Source organism: Plectropomus leopardus, chromosome 10, assembly GCF_008729295.1.
Source record: "Plectropomus leopardus isolate mb chromosome 10, YSFRI_Pleo_2.0, whole genome shotgun sequence".
Lineage (NCBI taxonomy): Eukaryota > Metazoa > Chordata > Actinopteri > Perciformes > Serranidae > Plectropomus > Plectropomus leopardus.
The window spans coordinates 27,851,376-27,867,426 of NC_056472.1; the positions used below are offsets into that span (position 1 = coordinate 27,851,376).

General features: G+C 38.0%; 1 protein-coding gene across 2 annotated transcripts; it reads right to left on the bottom strand.

Moving 5' to 3' along the window:
- Positions 1-84: 84 nt before the first annotated feature.
- Positions 85-15,085, bottom strand: prkag3b (protein kinase, AMP-activated, gamma 3b non-catalytic subunit). 2 transcript variants are annotated; one of them, XR_006106177.1, is made up of 13 exons: positions 14,804-15,085; positions 11,337-11,403; positions 10,853-10,992; positions 10,248-10,329; positions 7,557-7,615; positions 7,298-7,343; positions 7,130-7,181; positions 5,820-5,946; positions 5,425-5,590; positions 5,067-5,104; positions 4,528-4,674; positions 2,549-3,650; positions 85-690 (listed from the first exon to the last, which is right to left on the bottom strand). XR_006106177.1 is itself a non-coding variant. In XM_042494151.1 (13 exons), the coding sequence occupies exons 1-13, from the start codon at positions 14,819-14,821 to the stop codon at positions 659-661; spliced, it is 1,068 nt and encodes a 355-aa protein (XP_042350085.1). In that variant the 5' UTR covers positions 14,822-15,085; the 3' UTR covers positions 85-658. The 2 variants fall into 2 exon arrangements, 1 of the variants encoding a protein (XP_042350085.1); XM_042494151.1 differs by having other exon boundaries at positions 3,557-3,650.
- Between the last annotated feature and the right edge of the window lie 966 nt (positions 15,086-16,051).

A 16,051-nucleotide genomic window follows, 5' to 3' on the forward strand; every position in this document is an offset into this window, starting at 1 on the left:
ATATATAGATATATATATATATATATACATATATAATGTATTGTCTTTTTCTTCACTACATCAAAACTAAATTACCCTGTGACAAAACAAAAATATAGTGTCTCTAAAGTTAATTACTCATTACATCCAGCACAATTTAAAAATGTCAAGGTTTTTTCATTCTTTTTCTTTTCACAGTAACCTCAGCATAAGTGCATTTACAAAAATGTGATCACAATTCCAAGATCCAAAATTTTCAATGAATTAATGACTAATCTGTATTCATGACAAGACCATAAAGCCAAGTCAAAATGTCACATAACCGATTTTTTTCTTGTCATGTTGCATTAGCACCTTAAAACTTGCAAAATAACCACAAATTTGTCTTTAGTCAAGGTCAGTTTAAGAGTCTGTGGATGTGCAACATCAGTTCAACGCTGTTTTCTTTGCCACACCTGTGATACAGTTCAACACTGGTAGCAACCACAGTCTTCTACTGGCAACCACCTCGAAAGACACGTTGTTGGAAGAGTAATTTTCACTTTCTCTTTTCACACTTGTCTTGAGGACCGGTACAGAAACCAGTGACTTTTTAGCCACAACCTTGTTTTGCTAACCTCTCATTGACTTTGTCACCTCATAGTCTTGTTTAACGTGATCAATCCCCATCTTGTTTTCTTCAGTCTTGAATGTACGACCCCTTGTAAATATCTGGAAAAGATGAAAAGAGAGTTAACAAGAACAAAGAAAAACTTAAAAAAAAAACAATGTTTAGTGAGGTCCAAAATTGATGGTGCCCAATCTATTCAACATTTACAATATTTGTAGACAGCAGACAGACACTAAAGCACACAGTCTAATGCCACAGACTGTTTCAGCACTGCTGAAACTTAAAGACATGTTCACATCATATCAGACGAACCAGATAAACTGGATGATACTTCATTTACACCCTTGGTTCATTAGCCTTGAAAATCAGTAACTGGTGGCGCTTCATTTTGGTTACACCACATAACTTGATAAAGTAATTGATCATCTTCAAAGTGCAGAGGTAATCACCAGTGGAGAAATTGTAAAACCAAGCAGGAAATGTCAAAACTGCACATCCAACTGGAACAAATATTTCCTCCAAGATGGCTGCTTTTATTTTGGGGTAAATCTGGTATGATGTAAGTGCAGCATGCTGTAATAACATGCTGACAGATGTGAAGAATGATAATACAGGCTTGGTTTGTCAGGTCTTCAGCTTAACATGTTGACTCCTCACCATAAGGTCCATTTCGTGGCTGGTCTTAAGCTTTAGATCACAACACATGATCCTCATCGGCAGATGGAGTTCGACCAGTTACAACATGGAAAAGAAGTCTTAGAGTCTAGATGAAACTTTACACATCAGGGGGGTGATTAAAAAATGACACGAAAATATGAAATAGTTATTAATTTCACTAGTAAATAGTTACGCAGTGCATGTATTTGGGGCTTTTATTCTGAAAGGTGAGAGCAAAGAAGGGGATATGGCAGGCGCTGCCATTATAGAGGTTGAAAGGACCAGCTAAGCTTGCTGACTTGGTTCGGACTCCGGAGACTCAATGTTGTTGTTTTGTAAACCTCATAAGTATAGGCGTGACATGACTAGTTAATGGCTTCATTCAGGGAGCAAAATCTGGTGCATTTTCACAGCATAATATTTGCATTATGTTATATTGGCGTGCAAATACATTGCTGAAAAAAAACCCAGCCACGATGTGTAATTGCCTTTAATTTGTCTGCTGATGAGGGTCACATGATTAAATGCTCTTCAAAATGAGAGCCACTAAATATAGTGAGTTTGTTTTCTCATCTTTTATGAAGTCAGAATAAACTTTAAACCTTAACGTTTGCAATATCTTTTTCAAATTTGCTGATGTAGAAATGATAAAATAAGCATGAAACCTTTTTTTTTGGGTGGGAGACATGGCCTGATATTCTGACATGTCAGGCTAGAAGAGGCCCTTCTTAGTGACATCTAGACAACCAGCCAGGATGCTACGCATACAACTAAAGTAAATCAATCCAGCCTCTGTGACATCACTTTAACTCCCAAAACACAACATTACATTTAAACCTCTCTTACATGCTGACGACTAAAAAGTGTATTTTACTAAAACACTGGTAAAAGCAGACAACTTGTTTCCGTTCACATAATACTTGTGATGTTCAGGTGGCAGATGACATGTCAAAAGATTCTTAAAGCAAGGATGAGTGGGAATGGACCCATATTGGAATAAAAGTCACAGCATTCGGGAAGACTGATGGCAATTGAAGATTCATGGCCTTATTAGGGTATATACAGAATATTCAGAATAAAGAGAAAACTGAAGTTGTGAACAAGACACACAGGTGTGTTTAATTTATTTTGCTTGGTCTAGTTATATCTACATGGGTACCATTTCCCCCTCATGTCATCAATCTTTTTGGAGAATCTACAGAAGAACCACAATAGGCAGCAGCGAGATCTTGTTACTCAAAGAAAAAGTGGTGATGCAAGCTAAGACAGGCAGCCACCTGCAGCTTAGTTTGGGCTTCCTACCTGGGATGTGTTGCCTAAGAGGTGCTGGTGGCACAGTGGTTTCAGGGGAGGAGCTGCAGCAGGATGGCTGATGACAGAGGGTTGTTTGGGAGAGGGTGTGGAGGTCCAGAGTCGGACTTTGTAGAATGTAGAGGAGGGAAACTGCTTGGCTGATGGGAGGTACGATTGCAGGACTTTGGTAGATGTAATTGAAGTGGTTTTAAAGTCGGATTGGAAGATCAAGTATGTTATAGTTAAAGCAAAGTTGACTGTGGCTGGAGAGAGTTTTAAAGGCGATTTTTTTTTTTTTCCAAGGGCAAATTGTATCAGAGCAGATGCCGGGGACATTTTGTTTGATGCTTCAAGGACGTTGGTTCCCAGTGAGGTTTCAGATGAGGTGGTTGGTTGAAGTTGGTTATTTGCAGCCCAGTGCCCAGAAATGAATGTTAGCACTATATGTTTCTGCAGACCGTATTATATTCGTCCATTTTAAATGTATCATATCAACACTAGAGGACACGCCTGCCAAACTGCAGATCACTGTTCAAGACTTTGCTGCTTTTCCTTTGTGCCTAAACCTAACCAAATTTAAATCAATGTTACGTCCTGTGGTTTGCAGAAACTTACAATGCAAGCATTTATTCTGGCTATTGGGTTGTCAGGTTGATCTTTAAGGAGCAGGGGTGCTTTAGATGAATCCCTGAGGGGTGTAGTTTGGTTGATGATTAAATATATCCTTGTCAAGTATTCTTGAAATGATTGGGAGATTTCAGAGCTGGAGAAAATTGTCAGTTGCAACTCTGACACCATCAAATTTCACAGGAAAAAGCAGGAGAAAAAAGACCCTCATTGTCTTCAGGGGGATGAAAAGTTGAAGATGAAGAAGATTTCGGTCAGTTGGAACACGAGGACCATAGATCACCAGATGAAGCAGGAAGCTTTCGAGGATTTGAAGGCAGAGCGATGGAGAAAAAGAAAGAGCGAAGGATGAACAGGAGGGTTGGAGTTAGGAGTACAGTGCATCAATACCTGCAGGAGTGAGAACCAGGGCTTGTAGTAGGTCAGATAGAGAGACAATCCCTCTCACCACATCATCTTTGTCAACCAACACCAAACGATGCACCTGAGAGAAAAACCCAACAGAAGTTTGTTATTACAGCCAATCAAGTTCAAGTTAATCGACACTAAGCACATACTGTAAGGTAATGAAGGTAAAGAAAAGTACAAAGACATAGAATCAAGATTTCAGTTCTAAACAGTAAATGGCAGTACTTTCAGACTGTATTTGATTGCTGTGGCATTCAGACAGTCTGATGGAGAGAGATTAGGCTCAGTATGTTACTTTTGACATGGAATGGTTTTTCATTGCCAATGGATGAACAGGGTGTAATGTTATTTAAAAACTGAGATCTTCCCCAATTTTCTCAGTTGCCCAGCCTGTGGACTGTTTTCTACGTAAAGGACCAAGGAATAATTTTTCCAGGAAAATCCAAAGGATGACATATTATGTACTCTCCTGAAAGATGTAGCTTGGCTTGAATGCAACACTAGCGTTAGCTAATTAATTGTGTCTCTTAACATCAACAGACGGTACACACTGCAACACAGTCCACACATGCTGTTTCCGTTATAAATTATGCAGCAGCAGCATGAGGGAGACACACCCCAACTTAGTGCTCTGTAGCAACTCAAATTCAGTTAATGCTAGAATGGATCGTCCGGAGGGAGGGGGCAGGAACTCTGCTGCAAATCTTCAAATGCTTACAGCAGAGTCAACCAATCACAGCAGCTGGTCAAGCTGTTTTTTTCAGCAGGGATATATTGTGTTTTTAGCTAGTAATATCTTGATTGCTAATGCCGAGGGCTGGTCAAATAAATGCATCCAATCAAATGTGATGTGGGGCAGCCAACTACCGTTACTTAGCATATAAAACCACACTTGACCATTAGGTTGTGGGTTGTAAGCGAGTAAGGCAATATCATGGTGGGAGGTGAGTTACCTCAGCTTTTGCAATGCGGTCGATGATGGTCTCCAGGGTTTCGTAAGGGTAACACTTGAGGACTCCCTCCACCCAGCAGGCTCTGGAGGAAATGGCCTCACGCATCGTCATGTTCAGGTTGTTGTAGTTTTTCTGAGCTGCGAGATTCTGAATGATGGAGAAAAAAGAATTAGATACATGAAATCGACCAGCTTGTTTATTTCTGTCATCATTTTTAGCCAAAACTGGAACATTTAAAGATATACACATAGTGGTCTGACCTGTCTGAGGTCTCTACTATGATTATTGTTTTATTGTGCAATTGTTAGCAATCACATGATATTTCCTGTTATTATTTAATTTAGTCCTTTATAGTACCTTCAGCATATGGTTGTTTATGTTATTGTGTCTTTCTGAATGTTATCACTACTGAATTCTTTGTAGGAGTAGATGTCTCAATGCAATGTCAGCACACAAAAACAAGAGAACAAACTGTTTGGTCAAACATGGCAAAGGATTGAGTGAGTCACAGAGTTATAAAATGAGCAAAACGAACTTACAATGACATCAAACCTGGAGTACAGAGCCACGACTTTACCTGTAGAGGAGACACAGAAAGACGGACAAACCATAGATGGTACACACAGACAGAATAGATAGAAAGATATCAAGTGAAATGTATTATGCATAAAAGAAAATGACCACTGGAAAGAAATCACAAGTGAGTTTGTCTGAATAATGATGATCAGGCAAGTTATGACACCAGTCAAAAAAACAAAATTGACGATCACGCACAAATAGCTGAAGAGCTGACGTTTGCAGTCATTTCAACAGATCCAAAGTGTTGAACTGATTCTAAAACATAATTAACAAAATGACCTTTTTCTGAACCAAATGTGAAGCAGGATGTTGGACTACCTTCTTCATTTACCACAGGCAGAGCGGACACTCTTCTCTCTACAAAAATGGTTAGAGCGTCAAAAACAGTGGCCGTTTCCTGGACTGTCGCAATCTGTTTGAAGGTACCGATCGCCATTTCATTGATCCGCTTCTGAAGAAACCTGGGTTTAGGAATCATAGACCCCTGGAGAGGAGGTGAGGAAACAGAGGCAGTATACAATATCAAAAAAACCCTAATCAAATTTTTTAAAAATCTGAGAGAAATCATACAAACAAAAAACCACACTTTCAGTAACTTTGTTCTTTCTCTCTCTAGGAAACTGATCAATATTTAATGTTTATCAATATTCCAAACCTTCAGCTGTGGCTTTGAAATATTCTTAAAGAAGTGTTACACAGGGAAGAAGTCTTACAAAGATGTGGAGGAACTTGAGGATGCGTTTGTGAGTAAGGATGTGGAGGACGTTTCCTGATGCTGGGTCGATGACGGGCAGCCGGTGTATCTTATTCTTCAACAAGGAGTAGATGGCATCAAACAGACTGAGGGGAAAAAGATAAAAAAAAAACATTATTAAGATACTAATAATTACATGTGAAGATTGTTACATGGAATAACAAAACACATTATGGATGCGGTGCTCTGTAATCTGGCAACAATGACCACAGACCACAGCTACAGTGACTTTGAACACTGACATGAGATTATTGCATCCTGCTGATAGACAGCAAGAAAGTTGTTTGTTTAATTACAAAAGTTTTAAGACAACGTAAAATATCATACAACAAATCAAGTCAAATCAAGTCAATTTTAGTTATAAAGCCCAATATCACAAAACATGGTTTGCCTCAGAGGGCTTTACAGCATACGACATGTTGAAACCTGAGCATTACGATTTGATTTCTCTCAAACATGAAGAATAAAAGGTAATGAACAACATAACAAGAGATGTCCAGGAATTTATGAGAAATTAGTAAAAGGTGACAAGAAAATAACCTGGAAATTAGTTTTTTAAAAAGAAAATAATCCAAAAAAGGGAGAAAATGTCCAGAAAACTATATTTAGAGTTATTAAAATTATATTTAAAATAACACTACAGAACAAAATTGTATACTTAAAAAAAATCCCTTTGCCTTTACCCTGTGGCTTAATAGAAATCAAATCAATTTGCTCAGGTTTCAAAGGGTTAACATAATACTTAAGGCCTTTTCCGGGGAAAAGATGAAAAAACGAAACAAAAATATGGAATATTTGTTGACATTTTTTTCTTGTTCAAACCTTTACACCAAGTCCAACACAGATATTCACATTTTTGTGCATTCCACTGAAAGTTAATTAAATGTCTGCACCATCACCCAGTCATTAATATGTTGTTGTTTTTATAACTCTAAACTCTGACTGGAAAAAGGCTTGTTATTCCATGTGCGCAATAATGTATAGAAAAGTTCCAATGTGGTTGCGTTTCTGATGGATAGCGCCAAAGAAATATTATAAATATTATTGTTATTATAAAAAGAGTGAATGCTGAGGTTTATTGCACTGGATATTATCATTCATGACTGGACTGAACAGAGTATTAATTTATCATATGTATTTGGTATATGCAGTAAATGGCCTTCAAATTGAGGCAAAATTGTCAGTTAGTGATGGTGAGATTATAAAACCACATTTGAAGTGATGAAACTTTAAGTGAGTGTAATCAATTATTTTGAAGGCTGGTTTCACCTGCAGTCAGGAGTGATGCTGATCAGTCTGTTGACAGAGTGAAGATAGATTTCTGCAGAAACACAAGGTATTAACACAAACTACCAAAAGTAGTTTTTAACAACCAACATCAGTTCTTTTATTGAACACTTTCTGCACTGTGTGAGGATAATGTTGTGTTGCACCGACCTCTCCATGTCTCAATCTTGTGTTCTTCCAGCTCATAAATCTGAACCTGCAAACAAAACAACATCTCAGCATCTGGATCACAGTATAGACATGAGATTTGCTTTTTTAAGTTCCTGCTTTTTTGTGTGTGTAACTAGTAAATCTGACAGGGTGCATCGCGTATAAGCAAAACACCAAATGGTTACAGATGTACCCAAGAGTTATGGGTCTAATGTGTTAATTTGATACAAATGTTACATCCAAAGGTCACACAGCTCACCAGAGGAGACTTGTAATAGCGATGGAGAATATTGATGAAGTCAGTGATGGTCAGCATACCTGCAGGCACACACAAACACACACATATGCACAGGCACATTAGAAACATCAAAGGATCAGCAGTAAGTTTTATCCCCACAAAGTTAAAAATGTTCTGTTCAAAGTGTGTTCCCATAACTCAGTTATTCATAGTGAGTCAGCACGTCAGCGTTGTCAGAAATACTGTGAATTTTTGGTCTCGATGAGCTCTGTGAGAGAGTGAGAGAATGAAAGAGAGAGCGAGAGATCTACGTTTGCAAATGTAAACACGTGTTTTAATTTCAAGTCACCAACAGTAGATCGCATAAAATATCATTGACTCAACTTGTGAGTTTGTGTGTGTGTGTGTGTGTGTGTGTATACTGCAGTTAAAGCAGAGGTAGGCAGTTTTATTTTGGCATCGTTGAGAGAAAAACACTTTGAGCATATTGTAATTAAAGTGGGCTGAGAAAAACTGGACTTCTGTACCTCCTCTTTACTGTTTTCAGGCTCTAGAAAATGTATCCCGTCACGGTAGACTTTGGCCAATCGCAGGTCATTTCAGAGAGATATGTGCCTATTAGCTGTTCTATAAATGCAGATTTACATGTCGATTTGAAAAAGACATAATTTGTAAAACTACAATGGAAACACTTTTTTTCGCATTCATAGGTCACATGATGCTATGGCTATTCATTCTTCCCTGTTTCCCGTTTTTTTGGACACATATTTGACTATTATCACATGAAAATAAGCATTAGTAAATTGCTGCAATGACAGGAAGGTACTTTGTTTATGTTTACATAACCACAACCTTTAGTAGCAGTGTGAATTAGTATTGTTCTCTTCCAAACTTTATATTGTTGCCCTGTAGTGTTAAGGATCCACAGTCAGCAAATACATATTTCCACTATTTATTCATCCAACAGTTTTGTTTTCTGTTTAAAAGAAACATTATAAAAATGGGCCGAAAGTCTGTTTCAAATCTTTGGGATGCAGGCTGATGGATTTGCACCTGACACTCTTGTTAAAGGCGGTTGCTGTTGAAATAACAACAAGAACATTAACACTTACTGACGTGATCTCTCAGTGAGGTGATGGGGTTGTAATATAAGACTTGTAGTTGTATGTCTTGTAGTTGACCTGATTTCCTTTAAATGTTAGGCCAGGATCATTTGAAACCAACGCCACACTGTAAGGGAACCTGAACCCTCAGACCTGGGCTTCAACCCAATGTAGGTCACACACCTATTAAACGCAGGCATGTTTGGAGCCCCAGTACTTTCTCGTTACCAAATTAATTATTATAGCAGCCTATAAAAACATGGAAAGTTGGCGCTGACTGCTCGGCCACATAGTAATTCTTCTTTATGTATATATTTGATTGGATGGCCTGACTGAAATAATGACTGAATTATTTTTTTCTGTATTTTATCCAGGCAAAACTGTCTATTTGATATTAGCTAATCATTTTGAGAGAGAGAAAATAAGAAACAAATACACTTTAAACATAAAGGCTTTGATGATTTCTCTCATTGTGTTGTACAAAAGACCAGACTATTAGTTTGATATTTTTGCATGATAACAATAACCTGTCATTCTTTCATAATCCAGGATGACAAACACAGAGTAATTCTGCAAGGCGTGGAGGATTTTAAGTTATCATTATTTGTTATAATTTCAGAGTAAGTGGTTTAGATCAATGATTCTCAAACTTGCTTAAATATTGAACCCTGTTTATAAGTTGTTTTTTTTCAGTCAAGTACTCCTTGGTCAGCGCAGTTAACAAGCATTAATTTCATTGCTATTGTCAGACAGTTTACTGTTGTTAACTACTGAAATGAAAATAGGAATATTTAATATAAAATGTTATTTTATCAAATTTTACATTTTTCATTTATTTATTTATCATTATTTCATTTATTTTTTTTATTCATTTAACATTTTTATTTTATCTATGAAATATGAATTATCCATGACTAATATTTTTAAAATTAATATACCTATCTTTTTAAATTTTACATCCCTCCTTGCAGTACTCGATGGTATGCTTAGTGCGGGGCCAGGCAACTTGCAGGTCTGAAGCTACATGTGACTTATCAGCCCCTCTCCAGTAGCTTTGTGTTGCTTTGACAAAAATGTATATGTAAAATAGCATATGATTCTTGCATTCTGCAATTTTATAAATATGCAGCCTGCATATCTAATTTAAAAAAAAGTTTTAACACCAACAAGAATGTGTTTCATACGTCCATGGAGTGGCGCCTTTTTTCTGCTAAATTTTGCCGAACCTCAATAGCATTGGCTACAGTAGCTGAGTCTCCTTAGCTAGGGTAGCAATATATTCCAAATCCAAGAAGGAAATGTCTCTTAGAAAATTGGTGAATTTAAGTGTGTGGACAGATTTGCTTGCTTTAACCAAATAGCTCACTGCAGAGTAATGTGATATCTTGCAGTAAAACACTATTCATGTTTAAAAACTTACATAGAATTAAATGTGCTGTTTTACCTTCATTGTAAAGCACAAATACATCACCAAAAAGGGAAGCACAAATATGGGTCACACGAATGATTCAGCACAAAAATAATTTCAAATAATTTCTGTACTAATCACCTCTATTATTTTAGAGAGGGCATGTATTTGCAAGAGAGAGGGACAGAAATTATGGCTCACCCACAAAACACTTGAGCTTGTTGTCCCACAGTGGCGCCGCCCTCACACCATTAGCCACCAGAGCAAAGAAAGCCTTCTTCACCTGATAAAACAGTTTTTCAATAATTACAATTAAAACCTGTTAAGCAGTTTTGGTATTTTTGCTGTCAAAAAGAGGGAATGTGCAAAGAAAACAAAATAGGTTAAAACCTAGTATATGGCTGGACCGTGTACAGTGGTTCGCAACCTTTTTCCTTCAGCGACTTCTTTACTATCATTGAGTAAACTGAAGACATATTTTAGGTTTATTTTATATTAAATTAAGAGAAAAGCGTGACCAGTGGAGGCTGTGCTGCCTGCAGCCGCTATCAGAGCCAAGCTCCGCCGATACTGATAGTTTGTGAATGATCCTATTGCCACTGATTAATAAACGGAGAATTCTGTCATTGTGTCGACACCTGATCCAACACTGTAACACGTCTGATTTTCTTCTTCTCCTCATAGCTGCAGTGCCACCTGTTCAGACACTGTGACACGCATCAGTTAAAAATGTTTAAATAAATGTTGCATGCTGTGGTCTAGCCAGAAAAGAAAAGAAAAGAAAAGAAAAAAAATGTATCCCATACCTGTAGTGTTGTGTCAAAAATGACCAGTTTGGAGCTGGTAGGGATGGCGTCGTAGCAGCAGTGACTCTTCATGAAGTTCATGTATATGAAGGTGTCGGGGTCTGTGCCTGTAAGAGCATGTGTTGCATATGCACAGCCACCTACAAATAAACAAATTCGACTTTATTTCATTTACATGGCACTTTAAACGATAAAGGGGTTTGGACCAAAGTCAAACTTGCTAAAAATATGAAGGCATATTGCTTTTATAAAAGCAGAGAAATATAAGTGCATAGATGAAAAAAGCAAGATTGAAATAGTTTTAACACAGTATAAACCCAGAGAAACAGATAAAGATAGAAAACCAGATTTAACATAATTAAAAGCCAGAGAATAAAAGTGGACCTAAACACAATAGCTGTAACATAACACTCAGTATGTGACAATTAATGACCAACTTCCTTAACCGTACACATGCAACATTACAAAATCCCCTTTTACTCACCTCTGCTCTTCATTGAAAGAACATCCTCCTCCTCGTCCTCCTCCTGATCCATCTCAAATAACGGGACCTGGCAAAAGAAAACAGTTTAGAGTTTCTGCTTTGAAGACTGACTTAATTTTACACACAGCTCTGCAATCTTCATTTCTGTGTTTCTGATTGGTAATTGATCATTTTCTCACTGACCTCAGGACAGTCATAGACTCTAAACTGACCTTTGAAGAGAATTATAAGCAGTGTGTAAAAACACTTTTCCCCCCCTTTTGTTTTCACCATGGCTACGGCTTTAGATTAAATTAAGATTGATCATATTATTTTACTCTACTGTCAGTACACTTGCAAATTGTTGCAGTATTCCTTTGGGTCATTTAAAATTTGATCGTAACATGAAATGAAGTGTCATTTTGTTGCAGAGGACGCACAGAGCACTTGCACTGGACAGTCCAGATGCACCCTGAGGATTTGTGGGGGAATAATGCCACCTGTCCTCGGTGACTTTTCACTCGCAGCTAAACATGTCTCATCTGCATTCTGGCAGGAGTTGCAGACATGCAGTTGGAACAGACGGTGTTGAAAACATTTGTGTTACAAGCAGCTGTGAGGAGTGTCCACAGGTTATCTGGTGCATGTCAAGGCAGTGAGCCAAGAACCTGCTGGTGGACGTCAGCATCGAGGCTGTGATGCCACAACTGACTCCTATCAAGTCCTATCAATTAAGACAGGCTGCCAACAAAGACATTACAGTGCACGAAGCTCAGTTGGGTCATCTATGGAAAATCTGTACTTTTGTAGTATATACTGTTTTTCCCTCTATGTACTTTTTTAAATGCTTTTCATTGAATTGTTTATTGTCACTTGTTTATCACCTTGACTGGTTTCGATAGTTATGCACACCTGCCACTATAGAGCTTGTGAGCTTGTTGGTGCACATCATGTGTGTCTAAACTTTTGTGGCATGGAGTAATGGTGCAGATGTTACTTTTGTTGCAAAAATTGTTGCTGTCAGCCATGTTTACTTTTATCCATGTTTGATGTCATGCACCTGGAGCGCTTGGAGGTGAGAATTTGGAAATTTAAACTGGGAAAGTCTGGATTCCAACTTTGAAATGCAAAAAGCATTTGCACAAGTAACTAGGCCCTTTTCAACATGCATATGGGTATATTTGAAAACGTCTTTTATCCTATGAATTTTGGCCTTTCAGTTACAATATTTTTTGATAAAATGCATTATACTTTATTGTCCCGGTAGAGAAATTTGTCTTGGACTCAGATACTGCACTATGAATGCCTTCATAGTTACAATAAAATAGACTACATATGAAAAAAAACAGCACCAGCTGTACCAAATCACACCATTAAATTGCACATAATCCACATTGCAAATACAAAATACTGCACATACACTGCACATAACACATATTGCACACAACCCAGTGGTTAAAAATCAACAAACTATTGCACAATCCGTGCAGCCTTAAACAGCGGTAGGAACAAATTAGTTTTTAAACCTCACTGAAACAGATGTTTGTAAAATTTTTAGAAACTTCTTTGGGTGGTAACATCGGAGTGTGAGTCATTATCTCCATTGTGACGCATCACAAAAGGATAATATTTCATGTGATGGCGGATGTGACCAAAAAAAATGCTGGATCCAACGTTGCTAACGGGACTTTTTACACGTTTACTCATAAACGTACAATTAGTCTTCCATTATACTGAGGAACAGGGATGTCAGAATGCGCTAAAGAGATAATTGCTCCAGTTATGTAGTCTTCAGCTTTTTCTCCCTCCTCCTCTTCTTTTTCATTTTTTTAACTACCCTCTTTTCTCCATCATCTTTTCTTCACCCTCCTTTTCTACATTGTTTTCTTCTTTTTCACATGGCTTTAAGATTACAGTTTATATCGCAGACTATTGGTTTGACATTTTCTTTATAGCATCTCAGTTGTGTTTTGATTTGGACAAAGTGGGTTGTTTTTTATAACAATGCCTCTTTACCTTCTTCACCGTCTTTTTCTTCATCACCCTCTTCAGCGTCATATGGCTTAGCGTTATGGTTATATCACAGCCTGTTGATTTGAAATTTTCTTGATAGCGCTTCAATTGCATTTTGATTTGGACAGAGTTTTTTTATAACTGTACTTGTGTGGATTATGAAGAAAGGAGGGGGAAATCCTGTTTACAAAAATACCCATGTCAGAGGACAAAAACCTATGATATCCTAAATAGACTACAACCTCCCGTATTTCTAGGAGCTACTAAAAATTCCTAGGAGGAGTTCGAGGAAGTGGAACCTGCTCTATTTCCACCATGAACTCGCGAAGTGAAGGACAGTGACTGTCTGTGTGACATATACAGCTTACAGTATCTTACACCTGCATCATCACTTACAGCGTATATATCCCTGTGCCACATGTGCTGAGCACACTCTGAAGTTCTTTTTTTATCCATGTGGTGACCTTAAAGGACATGTTGCCATTTGGTTGTATGGCTTCAATGCAAATAATATCATGTTTTATGGAACATTTCCACAACATTTCAGGACGGTCAAGTGAATTTCCTGATATTTCCTTGGCGATTACAGAGGTTTCAAATAGTAACTGAGAGATGTTGATGATCTCAATGTTGTTTTTTGGCTGTAAACAAACTGTCAAGCTTTTTAAAGATGTGAGAAAAAGAGGATATAATACTAAACATAGACTTAACAGAATGATTGCATCAATTAAAGTGAAAATCTACATTTCAGTGACTATGTTGACATTTCACAGCTTAACAGCTACAAATATAGTGTTAATGCACCACACAGAGACATCTAAGTAGCAGACCAGATAAGGGTTGAGTTGCATTACATTACAGTATGTGATGACACATTATATTCAGCATTACATCAGTAAGTTAAGTGTAAATCAAGAAAAAGTCTCAAAATTTGGTGGCGCATGCAGAATTATTTAATCAAAATCATAAACAAAAGTATTTTTAATATCTGCTTTGAATTCACTTTGCCATTTAATAAAACTTATTAAATTTGACCAGAGACAGTATCTTAAAGATATAACTCTCTGCCCCTTTTGAATTGCACCTGTTATACCAATCGTGTAAAAATGTTACTTAAGTGACATCATAATGCAATCAGAAATGAATCTGTAGTGTTTTTTTATGTGCTTTTAAGTATAGATTTTAATAAATTACTGTAACTCATGTTGACCGCACTTTCATTACACACTCATGGGGCATTTTTAATATTCTTTGAATGACACATTAACTGTTTTTTTACAGCTTCAACAATAAAAGCAGTGGTTGTCAAGACCTACAATGTAAAAGTAGCCTTAGTGTTTGTGTCTCTGCAGCTTCTTGGTTACAAAGTCATATCCAAAACACCAACACACACATTTCGGTTACCAACGCAAACAAACAGCAGCCGGAAGACGTGGACAGATCACAGGGGGTGAAGGGTGAGTCAGCAGGCTTACCTCTGCAAGACGCTCCATGGTTGGGAGAGAGTAGCCAGAGGTCCGCCTCTGTGGAACCAGACGGACCGGCGAAACCCTGGACTACGACCTTCGACCCGCCGTCCAGCTCAGACATCTGTCAGGCTCTGCTACCATGTCAGAGAAAGAACTCCAGACATGGTGAAAAAGGTCAGAGGCAGGGAGGAAGGAAAGAAGGAAGTATTGGATGCAAAACAACGAGAGAGACGAGGGAATCTGTACACTACCGGCCAGCTAGAGTCAGCTGGGTCTGAATGTCTGGGAAAGACTGAGGTCTAAATCTGGACTGAGGGGTGAGAGGCCCGTGGCATTCAGAGAGAGGGAGAGAGAGAGGGAGGGGAAGTGTGTACAGGGAATAGACAGTGTTACAGGAGAGTAAGGGGGGCGAAAGACAGACACACACCCTGCATGTTTCTGTGTTGACAGACATTATTAAGTACTTCCTTATCAGCTTTCAGTGAGAACTTAAGTGTTAGTAAAGTTTGCAGAGAAAAAAAAGACCAGTAGGCACACAGAGCCCAAACCTCATCCCTGTCACCCAAAATTTAGCAAGAAAATAGTAAAACATGCAGGAAAAAAATACAAGATTACAAGAATAAAGTTAAGCACTTCTCACCAGATTTGCTTTGGATACTGGCCAATAATGCAAAGTTATGCAATCTGTAATCATAATTTAAGAATGAATATCAGTTTATTTGTTGTGTGACATCAAAAGAAACAATGCCAGTGAAATGTAAGCCTGACAGCTCCTTCAATTTATCCATAAAAAAAGACTGTAAAAATGAATATATAAACCAGGGTCTTCATCAGGGATCCTTGTGTCCTGAGGGCAGAGGCTCTCCCTGTGCCTCTCAGTGCTGGCCTGGTGTAACTGGTGTCTCCTTCACGACCCCAACAAGGAGAGAAGGCAGGCATCCAGGCGTCTGGGATCTGTAATGACTCTCCTGGCCTTTTTTTCTTTTTGCAGCTCCTGGTGTAAACATCTAGGCAGTAGTCGGGTTTCCATTAACCCTCAAATTATGCAAATTGAAACTGCGAATATAAGATGTCCCAAATGAAAACACATCAATTTAACAAAAAGAACTTCCATTTGAGGTGGTATTTCAGGCAAATCGAAAATGTCAACAAAGAGTGTCAGTAGGAATTGGCTCCCTCGAGCATAATGCGGCAAGCGCTACAAGAGGTGTTTCTCATAAAATCTTTAAAAGCTGAGCAGATCATCAGTTTTTA

Excerpts from the sequence above, each read along its gene's own strand:
- prkag3b (XM_042494151.1), bottom strand. Across the intron at positions 7,616-10,247 it reads CAAGCTCAAGTGTTTTGTGG|GTATGCTGACCATCACTGAC; the intron begins GTGAGCCATAAT and ends GTGTGCCTGCAG. Across the intron at positions 7,182-7,297 it reads CAAGATTGAGACATGGAGAG|AAATCTATCTTCACTCTGTC; the intron begins GTCGGTGCAACA and ends GTGTTTCTGCAG.